This window comes from Manis javanica, chromosome 2 (genome assembly GCF_040802235.1).
Source record: "Manis javanica isolate MJ-LG chromosome 2, MJ_LKY, whole genome shotgun sequence".
NCBI lineage: Eukaryota > Metazoa > Chordata > Mammalia > Pholidota > Manidae > Manis > Manis javanica.
This window is the reverse complement of record NC_133157.1, coordinates 17,334,042-17,356,909: the sequence shown is the minus strand read 5'-3', so window position 1 is coordinate 17,356,909 and position 22,868 is coordinate 17,334,042. Positions and strand designations below refer to the sequence as shown.

General features: G+C 47.5%; 1 protein-coding gene across 1 annotated transcript in view; it reads left to right on the top strand.

The window, feature by feature from the left end:
* The window catches only part of PAPPA (pappalysin 1), a 229,524-nt gene that overhangs the window by 138,825 nt on the left and 67,831 nt on the right, over positions 1 to 22,868 (top strand). The window contains exons 11-12 of the mRNA XM_037027516.2: positions 19,927 to 20,040; positions 20,996 to 21,131. Coding sequence (XP_036883411.2) covers positions 19,927 to 20,040; positions 20,996 to 21,131 — 250 coding nt within the window. The remainder of the gene's footprint in view (positions 1 to 19,926; positions 20,041 to 20,995; positions 21,132 to 22,868) is intronic.

Genomic DNA, 22,868 nt, shown 5'->3' with positions numbered 1-22,868 from the left:
CATTATCAGGTATGCCCATCCTTTGCCATGTCACTTTGAATCACTGTCACCTATTCCTTGGCATGTCCATAACACTTGAGCTCTATTAAAATACAGATCATAATGTGTCTTGTGTCACAGGAATTTATGCATTAATTCATTTATCCCTGTGATCAAGCACTAAGAGAGTCACAAGATGAGTGCATTCCTTGATGGCCACCAGGTCTGAGCCAGGAGAGCCGGGTCTTCTTCATCCATGCCTTCAGAGGAAGGGAGTGGATGCCCACTGGGTTCTCTGGGTGGAAGGGCAAGAAATCTTTCCCCAAGCAGTTACAGTGCAATGTGGGAAGTGCAGGGACCGGGAGCCTAGAGGGGCTGGGGATGCCCCCTGGACAGTGGCTGCTGTTTAGAAATATAAACTGGAGGAAAGAACAGGGGTGTGGATGGGAGAGCATGTCAGAGAAAGAGAGAGATGTGGAGGAAGGAAAAGACAGACAGATATCCATAAAAAAGGGTATTGAGAAATAAGGGGGAAGTCAAGAGAGATGAGCTCTGAAGGTGCGTGGGAACATCCTTCAGGTGCTTGAAATGCAGGCTTTATCCTGAGTGTTTTTCAGATGTTTTAAAAGCAGAACTAACAGGCTCAGGTATTCATTTGAAGAAAAGAATTACCTCCTGCCTGCCAGACCCTGTACTAGGGCTTTGAAACACATTATAAACCTGAGAAGTCTTACTTCTGTCTCAAAGTGAAGGTGCCAGGTCTCGGGGCCACGAACCACCTCACCTATGGCACTCTCATGTCACTTTCTTACACCACACTATTGGTGTTCACACTGAAACAGCCTCACTCAAAAATTTTGCGTGAGAAATTCTCTGATGCTGTTTGGGTGACATTTTTTTGCAAAGGACAGAGAGCTCCTGGACTCAAGACGCAGTGCTAAGGCCACTGCTAAGGCTTGTCCCTTCTCTGCACGTACCTTCACCAAAGCTTGCAACTCATCTTACTGTGAACTGGGAGAGCATCTGTCAATTGTAGAGGAAGGAGGAGAGGCGAAGGGAACACGCTGAAATGTCAGAGAAGATTCCAAGCAATTTTCCCAAATACCCAGGGGATCTGCATTCTCCTGGTGGTTTCTGAATATGAACATTTTTCAAGAGCACATGTGTGAGTCATCTAAGGAGACAGAACAGAAAGTCCCATGGTCTATTATAGCCTTTGGTGTGGAGCACCCAAAAATCCCTCCAGGAGAGCAAAACGCTGTGCCTGCATCAGGAAGTTGCCCCCAGAGCTGGTCACTCTAACTGCCCTGAACCTGTCAGGGAAACCTTGGGCTTGGAGAGACTTGAAAGTCTGCCACATTTTTCAGGATTCCAGCAAAGGAGTCTACTAGACTCTCCTCCCAGCCTTCTCTCTCTCTCCCTTCCTCCTTCACTCCTTCACTCTTTCAGTATTTATTCAAACCCATGAAATGCCAGCATCTGTGACTGGCCCTGAAACACTTTGAATGATGAGAGTTTAAAGAGAAAAAAAGAAAAGATTAGGACCAGATCACCCTGGCTTCCAGGTTTAGGGTCCATACTTTCTGGCTCTGTCACTTTGGACAAGCCAGTTCTCTTGGCCCTACCCAATTCTTACCTACATAATAGGAGGGGTAACATCTATGTGGCAGGTGCTTGTCAATGATGAGACAGTTGATCCAGAAATGTGATTCTCCTGATAGCAACTGGAAAAAACTTCTTAAAGAAATGCTTCGTCCTGCCTGTAAAGCTGTAACAACTGAGGAATCCAGTTAGGACCGATTGAGTTCTGTTTTGCTATTGTTCTCTTGAACTGTTTTTTATAAAGGCATGCTCTTTGGGGCACAGACATCTAAACAGAGAGAAACTTCTGAGAGCCTCTTGGTCTTACTTCACTTCATTAAGATTTGACTTGGATTTAACAACTTCCTTAGACCCCTACCTGTTAGGAAGTGATTCTGCTCCTTGGATTCAAAATCAGTACAATCCTACAGAGCATCATTTGTGGCAGTGGCTAAGGTTGAGAGGAGTAATTCAGCCTCTGCCCTCGGGCAGTATGCCATGTCCAGGCAGGAGAGGGGACACTGAAATAAGTACTTCTAATGAGAAAAGATAAGTGTTGGCCAGCTGCTTGGTACTTGGATGACTGGAGTTGACCTTACAGGGGTTAGGTTGAGGGGGGAGGGTCAGCCTGAGTCAGAGGCTGGTCCTAGCATTTGCAGGCATACAACAGATAGGTACTGACTGACCAGGGAAGGTGCCACGTGGAGCAGGGAGGGCCTGGTTTGAAGAGCGAGTCTTCATTCCTCGCTTGCCAGTTGACTCCTGACTTGAAGCCGAAGAGCAAGCAGGGCTTTGTGGTTTGGGCCTGCTTCCACCAGCTCTTCGCAGAGAGCAGACGTGGCCCTGCCAGCCCCCTCCACAGCCCCTCTAGGAGGATCCCTTGTCCTTTGTCCTCCCTCCTTGCCAAGCCTGACTCACTGCCACGCCATTGTCCTTATTCTCCCCGTCTTCTTCGCCTACTCTCACATTCGGGACCCTCCTCCCTCCTCCCATACCTGCCATTCACGCAGGCTCCCTTAAGACGCTTCCCATTCTTGTCATTCATTTTCTTTTTCTTTTTTTTTTTTATAATTGTTGTTATTTTAAGAGGGGGCACCAGTGTTTAGCCAACATGGCCTTTGCTGTGTAATTTAGTTTCATGTTCTGTACCCAAGAAACATGTGAAAAATGTAAACAGTGTTCACTCTCCGAGGCTGTAATGCACTTAGGAAGCAATAGCCAGTCAAGCTTGCTGAGCCCGCCGCTTCGGTGGTATTGAATTCTGTCCCCAAAACCACATGCTCATTTCTCTAAGTCTGAAAGTAAACTTTCTCAAGCCAGGCCCAACGGATGGGGCTCCAAGGGGAGTTGGGGTTTGGCTGTGCACAGGGTTGTTTTTGTTTGTGTGTGTTCATCTGCGCTTGTTTTTCAAGCCCCCTGTTCCCCGCCCTCTATCCCCTCATCCTTACTTTTTAAATTAGCCTGCATGTGTTATCTATAGAACCAGACCCAAAAGGGCCTTCTACCCTCTCTTCCACCCCAGCCATGGGTTTCGTAAAACTCTCCTAATTCTTCAGCCAGATCCAAGTGCCAGGAGGTCCTGGATACATTTGTGCGTGTTCGTTTTTCCAGGGAGAGATGAACTCAGACAGGCACGTGAGAGGCACCCCTGCTGAGAGGCCCGCTCTGTGCCAGGGAAGGCCGGCAGAGACTTCCCTGGGGCGCCCGCCCACCCCGGGGGTTTGTCCCAAACTGGACCCATATGTGCAGCTGGTGGAAGGAGACACTTGGCTGTTGTCTGCATTTCTCTCTATGCTGGAATGAAAACCTAAGTTTGGGAGCAATCTGGACAGCTGATAGGAAATTGCCTCCAGGAGGGTGGCTGCTACCAGGAAGATGCCCAGTCCGCAGGGCTGCCCTGGGGGCACGGCATCCCAGCAGGGAGTATCAGCTCCGTGCAATGCAGGCAATAAACTGGCAGGCACTGGAGCGCTGTGGGCTGGAGTTTATTGTTCTAGAGAAGGCAGAATTGTGTCAGTGCTAAGAGCCCAGGCTCTTAGATGAGCTGTGTCCACCAGAACTTTGAGGGAGGATGCGGGTTTTCTGTATCCGCACTGTCCTAGAGTCGCCTCTAGCCACCTGTTCCATCAAGCCCTTGAAATGAGGCTCATGAAACTGATGAACTGAACGTCTCATTTTCATTAATTTAAATAGAAATAGCCACATGGGGAGAGCGGGCTGCCTGCTGAGCAGAGCTGATGTAGACTATGTTACATCCTGGTACTGCCACATACACTGAGATCTCAGGCAAGTGACTTCACTTCTCGGGGCCTCAGCCTCCTCATCTGTAAAATAGGAAAATTAAGTGGTGAGTGAGGACTCCAGAAAATCGCACACATACACCACCTGGAACAGTGCTTGGCAGATGGTAAATGCTACTTAAGTTCATTCAATTCAGTTATTGCGGTAAATCCTCCTAACCAACCTATGTGGTAGGAGCTGGGTTCCCATTTCGCAGGTGCACAAGCAGAGGTTCACAAAGAGCCCCCCACCCAAGTGGTGTGACAGGGTGACTCCAGTTCTTTCAGGCTCCACAGCCCGTGCAGCTCCCTAGTACACCACACCACCTCTCCCAATATTAAAAAAAAAAAACTTTCCTAGAGTGAGACATGACAAGCTGATCTTGTTGTGATAGAGTGTCTTAAATCTTTTAAGTCTGTATCTATCCTCAATATGCCCTTTTTATGGACTTTTCCCTCTGGAGTTCATTTTTCATAATTCACAATAAATACTGGTCTTGGTGATTGCTCACCTGCGCAGCTCTCTGCACCAATCCCCATGGCCTATAAAATCCAAAAGCCTTAGCAGGCAGGGCCTTGCGCAATCTGTACCAGCTTTTCTTCACAGCCTGTGACCAAATGGTACATTTCAGGCAGAATGGGCCAACTTGCATCCCTCCTGGCATGCCTTGGGGTTTCCATTTCTCCTGCCCAGAAGAACACCATTCAACCCTCCACCTCCTTAAGTCTTAGCTATCCTTTAGGTCTGCTCATATCCATATGGCCTCCTCTGAACAGCCTAGCCTTGTGCAGCCCTCACTCTTGAAATGGCAAAGCCCTTCTGGAATCATCCATGGCCCAGAACATGAGCTGCCTTTTAGTTGGTGTTGGCCTGTGTCTACGACTTTTCATACCAAATGGCCTTTGAGGAGCTAAGGATCTGGGCTCTGTCTGATACCTTTAGGTGTTTTCAGTGCCTAGAACAGGGTTTGCTACCTGGAGACATCAGAATATTTATGGATTCATTGAATGATGCTGTTGGAAACAGTATCTGCTGAGTGATGTCTCCTGTATGATCGGCTTAACTATACAAATCAGCATCTCTAAGTGATTCCCTTATGCTGCCAGGCTACATTCTCCTGTTAATGCATTTGGAGACCAGAGTAAGCAGGGCCTTCTTAAGTCCCCTGGTTCATCACGGCTGAGATGAGTGCCACCATGTGAGTCAGGGGAAGAGGTTCTAAAAGCCCCTCCGAGGCCCAGCCTCAAATCCTTTCTGCTCCTCTGTACCTCCATGATCCCCTACCACTGCAGAATGTTAGCTGCATGAGCACAGGGGTTTTCATTGTTGTCGTTTCCATGTGTTTACTTCCATGTGTTCTAGGATCAAGAACAGGCCCTGGTGTATAGTAGGCATGTGATGAATATTTGTGACTAATCCTGTACTTTCCTGTGTTAACAGCCTTGCACAGAAAGTAGGAAATAGCTTCTGGAAACTGGGCCCCAAGGGAAAGGCTCTACTCTTTTGTCTCTTATTCTTCTGGAAAAGATTAGGGTCTCAGCGATGTCCCCATGACTAGATCCTACAGAAAATGATGGAGACATAACGGGCTGTCTTTCTGACTTGAAGGTGTGGTTCCCTCTCAGAGAGGCCCAGCAAAGGAGGGTATGAAAGAGCAAGAGAGAGAAAGAAGGGAGGGAGGAGAGACAGAGGGAGACTGAAAGAGGAATATAGAATTAAGAGGGAGGGGGAGGAATGACTAAACAGTAGTAGATGGCAGTAGTAACAAAATAGTAGTATTAACCATCGTTGGCCCTAATGACAGGAGCCATGTGAATGATCTGGCTTTTAGGGAATTGTTCTTTGTCAGGAACTCTATCCAATGTTTCATATTGTTTTAGCACATTTATACCTGCTAACTACTCTAGGAGGTAGTTAGATAGCAACTAACTTTCACTCTTACAGAGGAGTAAACTGAGGTTCACAAAGGTTAAGTAACTTATCCAAGTTTCTACAGCTGGTCCAGGGGTAGGGCAGGAAAATCTAGAATTTGAACCTAGGACTGTCTTCCTCTAGAGCCAGGAAGAAAGACGTACGGAGGGAGGAAAGAGGGAAGTGTTCATCATGTTTTTCTAGTGTATAGGGCTATGTCTAAACACTTTGGAGTTCAAGGGTCCTTTTCATCCTTGTAACAGTCTTCCAAAGTTAAGTACCCCCACCTCATTTTGCAGTGGAGGAATTTAGGCTTCCTGAAGGCTTCAAGAACATGCTTTTAGGAAATGGCAGAAGCTGAGATTCCAGCCCACATCCCTTCTACTTTAAAATGTGTGTGACTTCCCCTGCTCAATGGAGGGTTCAGGAAAGTGGCAGGTGTAGGGATTGGTGAAGAGCTCACTTCACGTGGAGGATCCCAGATCATGCTGCAGTTGTTCTCAGGGACCACGTCTCAGAACAGCTGCTTCAACACCCTGCTCATGTGCAGATGTGACTGCCTTGGCCAACATGCAGTGTCCCTGTGGGAAAGCGTCACTCTGGAAGGACTCTGTCCCTCGGAGGAAACTGCTGATGGGGTGGTGGGCACATAAGTCAGCAGTATCTGCTAAACTTTTGGTGGGGAGAGCCCTCAGTTTGCATGTCATGATCACGACCCCTGCCTGAGAAATCTGGGAGGACAGGCCAGAGAGAAGTGCCACCCTTTTCCTTAAGAATGTGGGCTCTTGTTTGAGCTCAGAGGTCAACAGGACACTGGTCACAGCATGAGCAATCCTGGTCCTCTTGCTCCATGTGTAAGCCAGTGCACTGCACCCTTTGGAACCTCTTTCTGGGAGAACTCAGGCTTGAGGCAGCTCAGGCAGGAGCACTGCCTACTCTTCAGAAGCAAAGGGAAAGCGCCCATTACTTGGTGGTTTCCAGCCCTTACTCATGAAGGTCATAGGAGGGGACCAGAGAACCCTGAGGTCTGCAGTGAGAACCTAGGGACAGGGTATTCTATGTGGGCATCTTGGCATTGAGTGCGGTTGTCTGCAGGTAATGTGACTTGTACACCATGTTGGACACAACTTGGAACACACAGATCTTAACCGGGAAAGCTGGAGAGGAGGAGGAAGGGAGAGAGGGGAGGAAAAACAAACAAAAAGAAAAATAAAAAGCTACAACAACCTGGAAACTCCTAGTTTTATGAACTTGAGAAAGTCTTGTTCTTTTCACACACAGATGTTTTTAAGTGAAAAATCATTCCTCTGACCTTTCTTGCATAGGCCAGTGTGGTCAAGACGGCCATTAACTGCTATTCAATTATTCCTAACCAAGGGTTTCGGTGACCGGGCACCAACCTTGGATGTGGCGATTTCTTTCCTGATTAACCCGTGAAGGTCTTAGGCCTCCCACAGGAAGGCCAAGAAGAGGTCTGCAGGCTTCTGAAGACATCCTTCTTTGGCCTGCGTGACTCTGAGCTGAGTGGTAGAGATTTTTCACAATTCCAGAACTGGCTGTTTCCCAATTCCCCTCTAGAGCCATTGGAGAGGACATGTTGGATTAAAGCTAACTGGCTTTGTGTTCTCAGTCTTTGATGTCCGAATCCTACAGGGAGTTCTGGGGTGCTGGATTTGGAGTAGGCAACACTGCCTGGTCCTGATTTAGAATCACAGTGTCTCATTATTCCGGTCTTGAGGTGGAGTGTTTTGGAGCTCGGCATACTGCTCTAGAACAGGCAGTGCCTCAGGATCTTTGCCGAACACTGGCACTTTCTGTGTGTTCCCATCTAGAGTTGCGTGAATATTCTGGACGAAGCTCACAGTATTCTCTTGGTCTGACCCAGAGCCTACACTGCTTTTACATTCTGATCTAGAATTGGTAAAATTTCATTACTGCTTCCAGTGCAAATGTTTGAAAAAGGAGAGATTTGGAAACAGAGAAAGTTAGGGATGTGTTTTTAAAAGACAATGTGCTCAGAACTGTGTTTGCAGCAATATTCTGCATCTCGAACTTTATCCTTCATGCCTCTGCTGTTGACATCATCTGGGAAACAGCGCTTGTCATGGCTCAGCTGTGGCCCAGTTTTTCCCCGTCTGCCTCCTTTTTTTCTACAACCCTTGCTGTCCAGATCCCACTTGACCTTAAGACTCTGCATTTCAGACCTGGTCCTCGGGCATAGACTGGCTAGACAACTTTCTCCTCTGTGCCCCTCTCCCAGCCTGTGCACATCTCAGACACAGAGCCAGCCAGTTGTCTAAAAGTGCTCGCATAATCCTTTACCCTCCACCCTGCCCTTCTTGAGTCTTGGAGCTATTTAGGAGAAAGGATTTGACCTTTATTGCTTTTTCTCTCTGGGGTTCATTATCTTCATTAGCCCGTGGGGATTAAAGAACCTAGCACATAATAAGTGCTATGTAATTGTCTATTGAATGAATGAATGAAGGAAGGAGAGAGAAATGCAAGAGAAAAATGTGAGCTTTGGATGGAAAAATATCCGAAGTCTCCCAAGAGAAAAATAGGTCTCTGGGAGCCCACAAGCCCCTGCTTCTTACCCCTTAAGAATTTCAGGAAGGTCCCACAACCCACTGTCCTAACCCTGTCAGCATCTTACTGTTGAAGGAGCCGCATGTGCCGTGAAGTCTCCCACGGACCATCTGGCTGGGGATCCCGTGTTCCTCCTCTGCTGCGGGAGATTACGTAAGCTGGACACCAGCCTCCAGATGTTAGCAGTTTCTCCTCATTTTTTTCCCCTCCCTTTTCAACAACAATAATAATAATTAAAACAAACACAGGCCTCATCCCCTACCCACACCCCTGAAATTACAAACAGGTGGACCCAGATGCCCTTCCCCGCCAGAGGCCTCCCAGTCTCTCAGCCCAGCCGGGGACCCTCAGCAAGGCCTGCCCAGCCCCGAGCCCGAAAGCCAGGCCAGCCGCCCTGCGGCCCAGGCCACAGGCCTCAGAGAGGAAACGTGGCCATGTCACGAGAAGTCCCTGTGCTGGACTTTTCCTGTCTCCAGCTCCCACCCCCAAGGCCTTGGCCTCCAACTTAAATGGATGTATTTTGGAGGACTAGGTGGCTTAAGAGATTAGTAATGAGATCCCGAGTCTTTCACGGCTGGGTCAGGAGTTCAGAGGCGGGCCTGGGCAACTAGTGAATGGCATAATTACAGAGACAGGGAGCTGGCCTGCAGAGGGCCCGTGTGAAATGAGCCTGGTCGGGCCTTTAAAGGGAGGAGTTGTCAGCCGCACAAAAGCCTACCGCCACATCCGACGCTAATCGCTCTCCGTTGTTGGAGGATTTACTAGCTGAGGGGCCCAGGCCCCTGTCCAGCACCTCCTCAAAACGGGTGTTTAGGTTCTGGCGATGGGCATGGCCTGATGCCCGGCTGTCCTGTCAGTAGGACGGGGAGATAACGCTGACCCCATGAGGTGGGGTTGTCAGAACTATCATTCCTCAGGATGTCAGTTAGTGTCAGTATTTTAATAATCACTACCGTTCTATGCTGATTGTTGCAGAACACCGGTGGTGTGAACCTCCCCTTCACAATGATGTGAAGACGGAGTTGATGGAGGTGGAAGCAGCTGGGTGGTCGTCACCACCGCCCTCGTTGCCGGCTTCATCATGCTCACTTTTACACTGTGGGGCCTCGGTCTCCTCATCTGTATAGTAGGAGATGAGCTTGGGGTGACACAGGAGGGATCGGGCCCACACGTCACCACTCCTGACAGGTGTGGCTTTGGTTTGCCAGACTAGGCTAATTACCTGTAGAGTGAATGAGGATGGGAACCTGCCTCACAGGAATGTAAGGATCTGCGCTTGGAACATAGTGGCTAGTTCAAATAATGGCAAATAAGTTACTTCGGCTTTGCTGTCCATCATGGATGTTTCTTTAGGCCTCTTGTGTAAAGTTTTCCCTTAGAAGGTTGGGATATCCAGGTTCTGTCTCTAGAAATCCTGAGCTGCTATCTGTGAAAGTTAGCAACTGAATAAGCACTTTCTCCTCTAAGAAATCTGGTTTCCCCATCTATAAAAATGTTAGTATGCTATAGACCAGTGACATCTTAAATGATTTTTTTTTTTGCACCCTTCCTCTTGAAAGCCTAGGCTTTTTCTCCATGATCACTTGATCAGGCCAAGAGTTTGCACCCCAAACCACAGATACCAGACATGTGTGTGTCGAATAGGGGAGGGAAGTGCAGGCCTGGAGGATATTAGACCCCTAGGGAGTGTGAAATGCCTAATGCATTAGGGACAGACCCCAGGGGCAATGAGGTGCTAATCACCCCAGAGCTGAGCTTCAAGGCTGGAGGGCATCAAATGCCAAGTTATCTTATCTGGACGTGTCTCCTAGGTGGAGGCCCTGAGGTCTGCTACTATTTCCAGAACTCTGGGTGGGAAGCATCTCTCTGCTCTGCACACCCTCCCTGTACACAGGAAATGCCTCTTTGCTTGATTGTCTGTCCATGCCAAATAATAAATCCTGAAATTGAAGAAAGGCAATGCACGCCATGCCCCGCCCCCTCGCTGTAAGGCAGGCATCAGAGGAAGGCTGCTCTGGAGACCTGGCGAAAGTGATAATTCTTTCTAGTGGTCAGAAAAGAGACCCCAGCTTGCTTTCTCTCTCTCTCCCTCTCTCTCATTGATACTGAGTATGCAGAACAGAGAGTGGAGTGGGGGATTGAAGGAGTTTGTCTGTGTGTGATATTGTGTATCTGTTAACCCTCAGTTGCTCTTAAAGTTTACTATATTTAGGGGTCAGTTTGGAGTAAGAGGCATAGGAGGGCAATCAGGAATGGGCATGAGAGTGGGAGAAGAACTCAGGTGGGAGAAGACTGCCGTTGTCTGCAGCCAGTAGAAGAGACCCTGACCCTGGAATTGGAACATTAGGGTTGCAATGTGATCATATGTGTATCAGTTGAGATAAAGAATGTGAAAATATTTGTTAGCAAACCTGAGATATAGTAAAGGATCATTAACATTTATTGTTATTGTTAGTTCATCCTTTTATTCATGTAATATTTACTTAGTGTCTACTTTCGGCCTTCCTCTGCTCTTAATACTGAAGATGTAATAAGCAAGACCTGAGTTTTGCCCCCAGTGAGCCAACAGCCAAGTTCAAGGGTTGCAAATAGGTTCATCTCCTGGGCAAACCCTGACCAATTATGAGTGGCTTCCCATAGTGTTTTGTTAAGAGGGATTCAGAGCTGTACGCTTAGGGGAACAGCATGCACTATATAGTTAATGATGTCTGTTCTGGGCAAGAGATGGGAGAGTGACGGCACTGATGCCACACACATGCTTCATCTGTTCCAAGGGGCTCAAAGGCCATTGCACTTCCTGTTAGCTGTCAGCCTCAGTTTCTCATCTGGGAAGGAGAGGTGATAGTAATACCTTTCTCACAGGGTGGCTTTAAGGATTAAGTGAAATCATGGAATCAAACAGGTTCTGGGCTGCATTCATCTAATGGGAGAGTCACTGTGAATACCAGTTATTGTCATCCTCACATTTATTGCACATCACCTTTATAATATAACTCCATATGAGCCTGGGTGGTGCAGGCCTTCAAGCACTCATGAATGAATCCTGAATCTTCTGGTGCCTTCCTTGCACCTCACGGTAAGATTATTAGCTCAGCACATTGATCTGGGCCTATGGAGACCTTGGCTTCTGGGTCAAATACATCACTCCTGAACCACGTATATAGCCTTGGGAAAGCCACATCAGTTCAGCATAGGCAACATTCATTGAGCCCCACCCAGGGATGTGCATTAGACACCAGTGAAGAGAGATAAATCTGGCACAGGCCTATCCTTGAAGCACATGCAAGGAGACAGATGGACAGGCGAGGACCCAGAATGCAGTGTGTTACATAAAGTGTGTGACAGAGTTACCAGGAAGCCCAGCCACGGAGTGGGACTTTGAGTCACAGCACTTGGCTTTGACGCCTATGCTGTGGGGCAGTGACCAATGTCTTCCAGACCTCAGAGTCCTTATCTCTAAAATGGGGACAGAAACGCTTATTCCTCAGGGTTATTACGAGGACCAGGTGAGATAATGCTCGGCAGCATCAGTCCTGGAGGGCTGCCCTTAGGAGTTGGTGCCTTTTCCCACCCCAGTGGGAGCACTGCGGAGGGAGCAACGCATTCCGTAAGGAACAGCCAAGCCAGGTTTACAGAGGTGGCCTTATTCCCCCTGGGCTACTCTGTGTCCCAGTCTCCTAAGGTCCTTCGTAGCTGTGGTCTGTTACACTGCCTCCCGGCAGGCCTTCCCTCCTGTGGGCTTCGTATCTGGAAACTTTGCCCCTCTTGCAATGCTGTAATTCTTGGGGAAATAACTTGGCCTGGGATCCACAAGCTGAGGTTAAAATGTGGCCTAAGTAGAAATATTTGGAAACACTGTCTGGGGAATGTGGTATGTGTGGTGTGTGTGCGTGTATGTGTGTGTGTGTGCATGCGCATGCATGTGCATGTGCGCACACACTTGTGCTTTATACGTATTATTATTGTCACCACACCCCCCACACCCTCCCCTCCCTATGCCTTGTCCTCTTTTTCCATCAGGCCCATTCCTAGGGTCCCTTTGGGTTGAAAGCGGAAACTGGAGAGGATGGGTTAGAGGTTTGACGAACACTGCCTCCCTCCTGTGATTGACAGAAGGGCCTGTAAATCTGTAAAAGCGTAATTCAATAGAAACCTCATGGCATCTCCCCTATGTGGGAAAAATACCAGAACTCCCACTCCCTCTGTTTTCCCTCGGTCTCCCCGCCTTTGTGTACATCGTGTGTGGGTGGAAGATAAACTGGATTTGAAAAACCCTTTGAAAGCAAGACATCGTTAACTCCTCTAATTGAAAGCAGCCTTGGGTGAAGGAGGGGCTTTGGAGGCGGCGATGAATGTAGTGGCTGGTGGTGCTGGGTGGACGGGAGTCCCTGTGTCCCGGGGCATCAGAGGCCTCTGCTTCTGTCAGCCCAGGCACCTCCAGGCACCACCAGACATTATGGCCCGTCCCAGAGGAGCTCACAGCGGGCCTTCTGGCCGGCCTCTCCCCTCCTCACTGCGCTCTGCTCCCACCCCTCTCTCGGATGTGATGGCTGGAGTCAGATCCCTGAGGACCCTCCCAGCTCAGACATCCTATGATTCCAAAGCTTGGGGAGGAAGCACTTAACAGCTACCTTTGTAGCGTACACAAAAAGAAAAGAAAAACAGAACAAAACAAAAAATACATTGCTGCAGTAGCCGCAGTAAACATTTATGTTCCTCCTCTGGCAATCTTAGAAAACTGGCTGTGAAATTAGCCTTCCACCTCCGAGTATCAGAGACATGGGATCCGTGAGTCGACCCAGAGGCCGAGAGCATGATCCCGCTTCATTGCAGAGGCGCTGTTCTCCAGCAGCTTTCTCTAGGAAAAGGCTGGCAATCAGAAGCTGGCAGAATGTCAGAACTGAAAGGGCTTTTCTTATTCTGTCCTCTACCAGTCGGAAGGACAAGTGTCAGAGGACATAAGCAGTTGAGTCAGTTCTGGTAAGCGCTCCTTTCCTGGCAATCCAGGGCTCTTGGGACCACACCACCCTGCCCCAGGGCAGACCTGCTGTGGTCTACTGATCCACTTCTATTCAAGAAGCCAGGAGAAGGCAACAAGGAGAAATCCCAACTCTATCCTCCGTAACAGTCCTGAGTGACATGTAGGAAGGCCCTTTTCAAGTCAACATTTGCAAAATGTTAAAAGTGTGGGCTGAGTTTGTGCCTGGAATTGAATCCTGGTTCTACTCACTAGTCTTTCCACCTTTGGCAAATTACTGAGGCTCAATTTCCTTATCTGTCAAATGGGTATAATAATAGTATGTGCTTCACAGAGATTTCACAAGGGTCACACGATTTAGAACATACAGTGTTCTTAAGACCATGCCCAGCAAAGAACAGACACCCAATATATGGGGCTGCGGCTGTTATGGTTGTTCACTGGGCACCTATTGTGTCCTGTGTGCTAGGCTATCTGCTAGGATTTATTTGAGGGTAGGTAAATATGCTTCTCACCTTGGAAGTCTTCAGAGTTTAAAGGGGTAAGAGTGAGCTCTAAACGATGGTAATCCATCTTGACAAGGGCTGGAACCAAGGTATATATGTGTAAAGAACTATATGGACACATAAGAAAAAGCAATTCATTTTGCCTGGGGCTGAGCAAAGTCTTTCAGAGAAGGGGTGATATTTGAGACTGGCTTTGAAGTATGTGTAGTATTTCACAAAATGGGCAGCCCAGTGAAGTGGAGGGAGTGAGGGGAGGGGCAGGGAGAAAGGCTGGGCACAGGCATGGTGGCCGAGTTCACGGTCATCCAGTGACAAAGGAGCACTGCATGCTCATGTGTGGATGCCCGCCTGCTGCGTGGGGACGGGGAGCAGCGGGCACGGAAGGACGGATGTCCTGAAGTCCTTTGTATCTAGGAACCTCCCCATCCTGTGGTCCATGGGCAGCCATGGAGGGGGTGATAAGTAGCAGAATGATATGATTGATTTTTCCCTTTGGAATGTTAGTCACAGGGACCTTTGGAGCAGGGAGAGCACATGAAACAACCAGAGGCAGAGACAGTGGTAACTGGCTCCCTCTTCCATCTGGGAAAGCAGAGGTTTTGACCAAGATAAGCAAAAATCGTGGTGCTTTGTGACTGAGTCCACAAGACATGGAATCAGAGGGATTAGATCCAACTTCTGGCTGGCGTGCATAACTGGATATATAACCTTGACAAGAGTGACTTAAAGCATCTGTGCCTCATTTCCTCATCAGAAAAATGGGACAGTGATTCCAAACTCACAGAGTGATTGTGAGGATTGAATCGCACTGTGACCATGAGACTCTTGGTAGATATTATTACTGTGGGTGTCCTTAGGCTCCTAGGGCACTTTGAGCTCATTCAGCATGACCACTGCATTTCACAGATGGGGAAGCTGAGAGTGGGAGGGATGTTCAGCTAATAGGGACACAGCCAGAACTGAGCAGCTTCTCCTGTTTCCCATGGGTGGTACTGAGGTAAACACAGGCATCTCTGAGGATGATGGGAAGTCTAAGGGATTGTGCTAAAGAGGAGTGATACCCCCACAGAGCCAAGGGGAATAGTGGCCTCTTGCCCTTAGTTCCTGCAGGTGCTGTAATGGGGCTGAGAGGCAGTGAGCTGCTCAGCTTCCTTCAAAGACCTAGGGCTGGGTTTCCCAGAGAAGAGAGTAGCATGGCTACCATGATTCTCTCTGCTATTTCTGCAAGAATTTTTTGGGGGAAAGGGGAGAAATCTCACTGGAGATGGTTTTACACAACAAAGTAGGACTGAGAAGTACAGAGCACAGGTATGAAAAAGGCATCAGTCTGGAAGCCAGGAAATTTTGCATTTCATAACAATTTTGGCACTTACTTGTCATGTTATTTTGACCACTGAAGGATGAAAGGTCTCAGTAGATAACCTACTCAAATCCCTCTAACTCTGAAACTCGAAAATAAGAAAGCTTATAGGTATAGTTACTTAAAGGAAAAGAGTCGAAGAAAATGCAGTCAGACATCTCCCCTTGGCTGTTGGGAAGAGCTGTCCAAAGGCAAATAGGGCTGTCTACAAATGGAAGTGAGTTCTCTGTCCTTGAAGTAATTAAGAAGATTCTAGGTACCCTTGTCCAACAGGGAGAAGACTTAAGCAAGGGTGCACAACAGTCCAGCCACATCTGCTCTTTGCCTAGCACCATTATGTGAATTTCTCTTTTTTCTCCTTTCCCTAGATCATATATTTATTAGTGTATTCATTCATTCAGTGAATATCAGTATTTTAGTCATTCAAAATGGCATTTGATTTATTTCATTACAGTAAAAAAAATTTAACAAGAGATTTACCCTTGTACCAAATTTTTGTGTGTATAATACAATATTGTTGATGATAGGCGCAGTGTTGTAGCACAGATATCTAGAGCATAATCATCTTGCATAGCTGAAACTTTACACCCACTGATTAGTGACTCCTTTTTTCCCTCCCATTTCTGCCCCTGGCAGCCACCATTCCACTCTTTGATTCTATGAATTTGACCATTTAATGAGTAGAATCATGCAGTATTTCTCATTTTGTGTATGCTTTATCTCTTAGTGTAATGTCATCAAGATTCATCCATATGGTCACATATGGCAGAATTTCCTTTTTTAAGGCTGTATAATATTCCATGGTATAATGTGGTATAATATACCACATTTTGTTTCTCCATTTATCTATTGATGGACATTAGGTTGTTTCCACATCTTGGCTATTGTGAACAACACTGCAGTGAACTTAGCAATGACTGATGCAGAAAGATAGGTTTTAGCTATAAGACACCCCCTCTTTATCTCTTTAGGGCAACGTGAAGCCTAGAGGTGCTGATATTTCTAAAGCCCCTGGATGTATTCCACAAGGCAGGGAGTGATTGGAGGGAGGAATCAGATCTTGTTCATACTAACATGATAGAGAAGGTAAAAGGTTACTATGCTCAAACCCCTGACATCCCTGGGGCAGGGGCCTGGGCAGAGCCCTTGGCATCATGAGGAGGATTTGTGTGTGCAAGAATAGAGAATTTAAGGGAGAGCAGAATGATTGTATGTGAGATTTGAGAAAGAAGCAGATTGGGAAGTAGCGGGGTTGGGAGAAATACGGAAGGTCAATGGTGCCAGTGATGCTGGAGAAAGGGCGATGATGAGTGAAAAGTCAGGGTTTTGGTGGGAGAGTTCAAGGCCACATGGAGTGTGCAGTATGACACTCCTGCTTGCTTGCCCACAAAACATTCAGTAAAACCTGTAGTGTGTAGTAATGCTTTATGGAGTTGGATTTGCTGTTTTGCAAGGTGCAAAAAAGAGTGTGGATGGAAACAGAGTACCCCATAGAATCAGTCACCTCAAGATCACACTTAGGTCTTTAAGGACAAATGTGGTGACTGTGCACAAGCTCTTCCTCTCCAGGTTTGCAGCCCAGTGTGCCCTATACCCTCACTGAATGGCTGCTGAGTGAGCAGTTCCAGGCAAGGTCTGTAGGAGCAGGAGGCCAGTGAGTGCTAGCTTCTCCTTCCCCCTGCAGCCTCCCCCACCTCCCCAGAACCATAGATGGTCTTAAGATCAACTGGGGCTTTGCTTTGGGCAAAGGTTCAGCTGGATTTTGTTTGTTCCTCTCTGATCTACTCTGACTGTCCCTGGTCAGGATCGCAGCCAGCTTGAAACAAACACAAAATTACATGAGAAAACAGGAGAACAAAATCACAGCAGCATGTTCCTCTAAAGCCCTGTCTAGGGCTGATAGAGCTGACGAGATAAGAGGAAGCTGTATTTAAGCAATGAGAGGGCTTGGTCCATGTCTGAGCCTTCTCTGACTGTGCATGAGTAAGATGCAGAGATAAGCCCCCCACTCCAACACTCCAGGGATGAGCTCCACCACGGTCTGCTGGGGGACTGGCAGCTAAGAACACAGGGAAAAGAATTCCAAAATGATACATGTCGAATTGCTGGCCTGGATTTCAAATGCCATAGATAGTTTATGCAAAGTCTCGCACTGTTGTAAAATGTAACACTATCCCCTGGCAGATCTTCCTACGCTTGGTCCCAGTTGTTTTTGAGAAAAATAAATAAACTTGATAACGACTTCCAGCCATTAAAGTGGCTATTTTTTACCCAGAGTCTCCTCCTTACTGTCAGGCTCCTAAAGATTTAAAAAACTGAAGCCATCACCTAATTCCTGCCAATGACATGGTTAATTCTGGGCACTTCTACTCTACTGAAGAAGTTACCTGTGACATTCAGCAAACTAATTCTGTACCCCCAGAACTCACTGATTCCTTGTTGGGGGGTAGGGGGAGACATCTCTGGCAACAAACAAGTTTCAATACTTTTCAATGTTTTTAGAGCAGTTTTAAATGAAACATTGCAAGGCAGGTTCATATATAAAACAGATAAGAAGAGATGCTCAGGTTGATACAGTGCAGCAGGAAGCAAGTAGATCTTACATCCCGATCCCCAGGCTGACACCTCCAAGGAATCCTAAAAATCCGCAGGTGGCAGGCTGAAAACTTGTGACCAAATCCAACATTCAAATGTGAAAGATACACTGAGGCCCAAAGAGTTAAGGTAACCAATCCCAAATCACACGCCACGTTTTGAGGGAGCTTGGCCCAGAGCCAGGTCTCCTTCTTCCAAGCCAGCACAGTGCTCCAGAACTTCCTGGGTGACAATCTGTGATTCTCCAAAGTTGGCTAAGCAACTTATCTTCCTCTAGTTGACGTTTTTTGAATCAATTGATGAAGACAATAGCATTAAGGGACTTTGGATAAAGGGTGTATGGGACGCTGTGTTATATTTGCAACTTTTCAGTAAATATAAAATTACTCCAAAACCAAAAGTTTATTTAAAAACAATGATACAGTTGTAGATCACAATGCACCCATGCATTTTTTTCTTGAGTGTAATGAGTGAATCTGATGCATGGCTTTTCCACTCCATGTTTAATAGATGGTCTTAAGATCAACTGGGGTTGATCTATAGGATCAATGCTGATCTATAGGAATCCCTGGGCAATATAGATTCTTGCTTTGCATGATTTTTATAAATGCATCATCCTGTCCTTATCCACTTGCACCTTGTTCTTTTTTTTCACTCACTGCTATGTTTTTGCAAACTCTCCATGTTGATATCTTTGAACTCATGACTCCAGCTTCCATTTTGATTGACCAGAACCCATATGGAACTGGCTGTTAAATATTTTTAGTATTATCTCTATATATGAATCTAGTTTAGTCCTCTTGTTATCTTTTGCTGTATAAAATTCTATCATGTGAATATCTCATATTTTATACACCCCGGCCCCAACAGAACAAACATGTAAACGATTCCCAATCTTTCGCTACTGTAGGCGCTGCTGGAGTAGATAACCTTAATCCTTATATAGACTTCCTCTTTTTTCCTTTCTTTTCTTTACTTCTCTGTTTGTTTTATGTCTGTTTACTATGATTTTGATTATCTCACTTTTCTTGTTTTTTTTTGCATAGCTTATAAAATCCTTGGCATTCACTAGGTTAGCTTTACTTTCCAGATAAGTAGACTGAGACCAGCCGATGTGGCATGACAAGTCCAAATTCACAGGGCAGTTTTGAGAGAGAAGCCACATTAGAGATCAGAGGAAAAGCATTAGTATGGAATGATCTTCTGTGGGAAAAGGTCTGACCAATCTCAAGAACAGCTCAACTGTCCTTATCCTTTGCCATCATAGCACTTTTCTGTTCTCTACTCTACGGTTTACAGTTGCATGTGTGATTACTTGATAAGTATCTGCACACAGTGGCAGCTGTAAGCCCCTCAGCATCTGTGTCTTGTCAACTGTCTTGTCCCAGAGTGCTTGGCAAATAGCAGTTACCTGATAAATATGGATTTTGAATGAATGAAGGTACCAATGAATGAAATGCCATCTGGATACCCAAGAAACTCCTAAGTTTGAAGAATTCTGTTCATCTACATGTGCTTTGTGGTTCTGTTGACAGCAGTTGGTACAGCTGTCATTGAGAATGAGTATGTGTGACTATGAGAATAAATACATATCCTGAATGTCTTTGGGGGCAAGCAAATGCCCATAGTGTCGCAGTCTTTGTTCTGTTGTTAATATGGCTTTGGGGACAATTTACAGATTTGTTCTAAAATGGTCTGCTTCATATCTGAGACTTTGTGAGATCCTCAACCTACCTTTTCTGCCACTCTCCTCAAGCTTTAATAATACCAGGCAGCTTATCACAACCTAAATAATTCTGGGTTTCTGCTTTCCTCTGAGCCTTTGCCTCTGTTCCAACTACCTACAATGCCATTCCACTCTTTCTACTCCATTCTTCCACACCCAACTCAAATGTCATCTCCTCCAGGATTTGTCCCATGAGAATCTCTTTGTCACCTCTACTACCAGGACATGTTATCTGTTCTTGCCTTAATTGTGTTGAGGATTCCCTCTTCTATGTTAGGGTGAGGACTCCTGGAGTAGACTCTTCTCTATTCATTCCTGTTTCCTCCTGTGATGCCCAGAACAAAATAGGTTCACAATAAAAGTCCAATTGAACTTCATTCAACCTCTGAGACCCTCTAAAACGTTTTTCAAAATCTCTTTCCAGGTGTGTCGAACCAAGGTGATAGATCTCAGTGAAGGCATTTCCCAGCACGCCTGGTACCCCTGCATGATCAACTATCCATACTCGCAGGTGACTCAGACCACATTCTGGCTCCGGGTAAGTTGAGAGCTTAGACTCTCCAGCAGTGGTCCCCAGGAAGCACTGACTCCCATGAGCCTTTCTCAGGATGCTTCGTCTACCCACTGATGGTGTTAATTGTAAAGATGGGGACAAAACACTTAGCAGTGGGATGCTTCCTGAAACAGAGTCCCTTAATTGCTCATGGAATTAATTGCTCATGGAATGCCCCTAGTAACTCCAGCTTTTGCAGAAAATTTAGATGGATACCTTTTGTCTGCCTGGGACCTCCTATCATTGTTCAGGGCCTTTTAAGATTGCCTTCTCCTTCTAGAAGTCTTTGCTGATCCCTACAGAGAGAAGTGACTGCTCTCTCTCTTCTAGTCCTACACGTGTTTGGCCATCTGTTAGGGGACCCTTGTCACATGGGATTATGTAACTATCTGTGGGTCCATCTTCCTGACTAAGGACTGTGCATTGTACTGATTTTTTATCTGTGTGTCTCTGACCTACTTTGAACTCCATAGTCTGCAGGAATGTGAGGGCTGTCTTACTTAGTTTTGTCTCCTTCATGCATAGCACAGGGGTTAATTAGCATGAAGAAGTGATGAACAATCACAAGTACCATTTTTTGTGTCTTTAGAATATGCCAGATACTTTACTCTCATCTTACTGGCCCCTCACAGCCATTCTGTGATAGAGCTATGTACTTAATCCGCCACTTAGACATAAAGGCACTTAGACCCAGAGATGCGCAGCCACTGCTCAATATCACACAGCTCAGTCAGAGCAGAGCCAAGATTGGAAGAGGTGCAGACCTCAGAGCCTGTGCTCTTTCCTGTGAGGTTTCACTGCCTCTCTGTTCCCATTGGGGGCCCTTGAAGAGGAGCGCAGCTCCTGAAATGAAAGATCCTGCTTGAAACCCCCACCCCACAGCTGCTTCCCCTCCATGAGAGAGTGCAGGAGTGACCCTCCTGTGTCTTCTATATTTCAGGCGTACTTTTCTCAGCCAATGGTTGCGACAGCAGTCATTGTCCACCTGGTGACTGATGGGACCTATTATGGGGACCAAAAGCAGGAGACCATCAGCATCCAGCTACTCGATACCAAAGATCAGAGCCACGATCTAGGTGAGCGTGTTCTTTCAGGCGAGGCTTGCCCCAGTGCCTGTTTCCACATCGGCCCCCGGGAGGTTGTAAGGTCCAGCTGAGAATGAGTTCTCCCTTCCCCTGTCCTTTTTCTGGCTTCTTACCTGGCAGTTTGGTTGCCTTCAACCCAGGATGTGTTTGGGTATCCCACGAAGCCTGGATCTGGCAGATGTGGACATAATGGATCAATGTCAAAGGCCTCCCTTCAATAGCTCCCTTCTGTAAGCACCTGTGACCTTAAGCACCCCATAGAGTCCTCAGGAAACCCCAGGGAAGAGACCGCACAGAGGCCGCTTCTCCACTGTTCATATCAGCTCCTGAGACCCAAAGAGAGGCATTCGTGGATGCAGGAAGACAGGAAGGTGGCCAGGTTTTTGGACTTAGAGCCACCTACTCTTTCCCCTGTTCCTGGAAGCATCCATAAGTGCCCCCAAAGCAGCAGCCATGTTCCCAGCATGCTGGCCGAGTTCCCCACAGGAGGAGGAGTCAGGGAAGGTCCGTTTGCGGAGTGGGGAGGCAGGTGAGGCCCTGAGCAGCAACCCCCCCCACAGGGCCCAGGGGGAGAAGAGTCGGTGGTGTCACGTCCGCCACCCCTCTGCAGACCCGCCAGGCAGGGCCCAGAGGAGAGAGCGCCAGCTCCGAAGCTGACCCCGGGGCGTGGATCCCCTGGGAATGTGAGCGCTCCCCTCAGTTTCTCTGTGCCTCACCTGGAGCCCTGTTTCCTCTTGTGCACAGTGGGGATGCCAATGCCACTTTACGGTGGTCGTGACATACTAGCTAATAGATGAGCCGCTGCCGTAACGGTGCCCAGCACAAGACCTGGCACTGAGAAACTCCTGTTGCCCCTCCCCTGTGTCCAGCACACCCTGCCCGCCATCTCCCAGGCAGCCACGCAGGGTGTTTCAAACCCCAGGCTGGCACAGACGTCCAGGCATGAAGCTGTGCATGCACCATTCCCCAGGGAGCTCGTTTCAAAGATCTGTAGGGAGCCAGCAGGCAAGGGTCATGTCAGGGTCATGCAGAAGCCAAGGGAGCAGGAAGGGTTTTTTTGTTTTGTTTTTATGTTTACTTAGTTAGTTAGTTTTAAAGGCAAGGGGGAACATATTAATAAAGAGAAAGAAGCCCCTCTGGACTTATCTGGATTCCTGGGAAATTTCCCTAAGTGAGAAGCAAATATTTTCATAGCTGTCCCAGCATTGCAGAGGGCTCTGAGGAGAGGATTTTTGGTGAAAGGGGGGAGGTCGGGTTCTACAGAAGCTCCTCAGATCCTGCCACCCAGTGCCTGAGGCTTCCACGTGTCCCTGGCCCTCCCCACCAGGCCCCTGTCCTTTGCCTGCAGCATCCCGGATCCTCTGCAGAGGCCTTGCAGCTCCGGGGTTTGGCCGCAGGAGGGCGCCCGCTGGGCTGGCCAGGATCATCCCATATTGCAGATGCAGAAGCTGAGTTTTAGGGGCTTGCTGGTGTCCAGTATTAGGAAGTGGCTGAACCGTGATTTGAAGTGAGCTCCATCAGACAGCAAAGCCAGCTTCCATTTCACCACCTCCCACCTCTCCGCAGCCCTCGCCTCCCCTTCCCTCTCCTTCTGCGTGTCCTTTCCTCCATGGCCCGCTCTTTGAAACCCAGGGACCCCTCCCCTGTTCTAGAAAGAACTGAGGGCTTTTGAATGAGGCAAGCTTAGATTCACCTTGGCCTTTGCATTGCTGGCTGGCTATGTGCCTC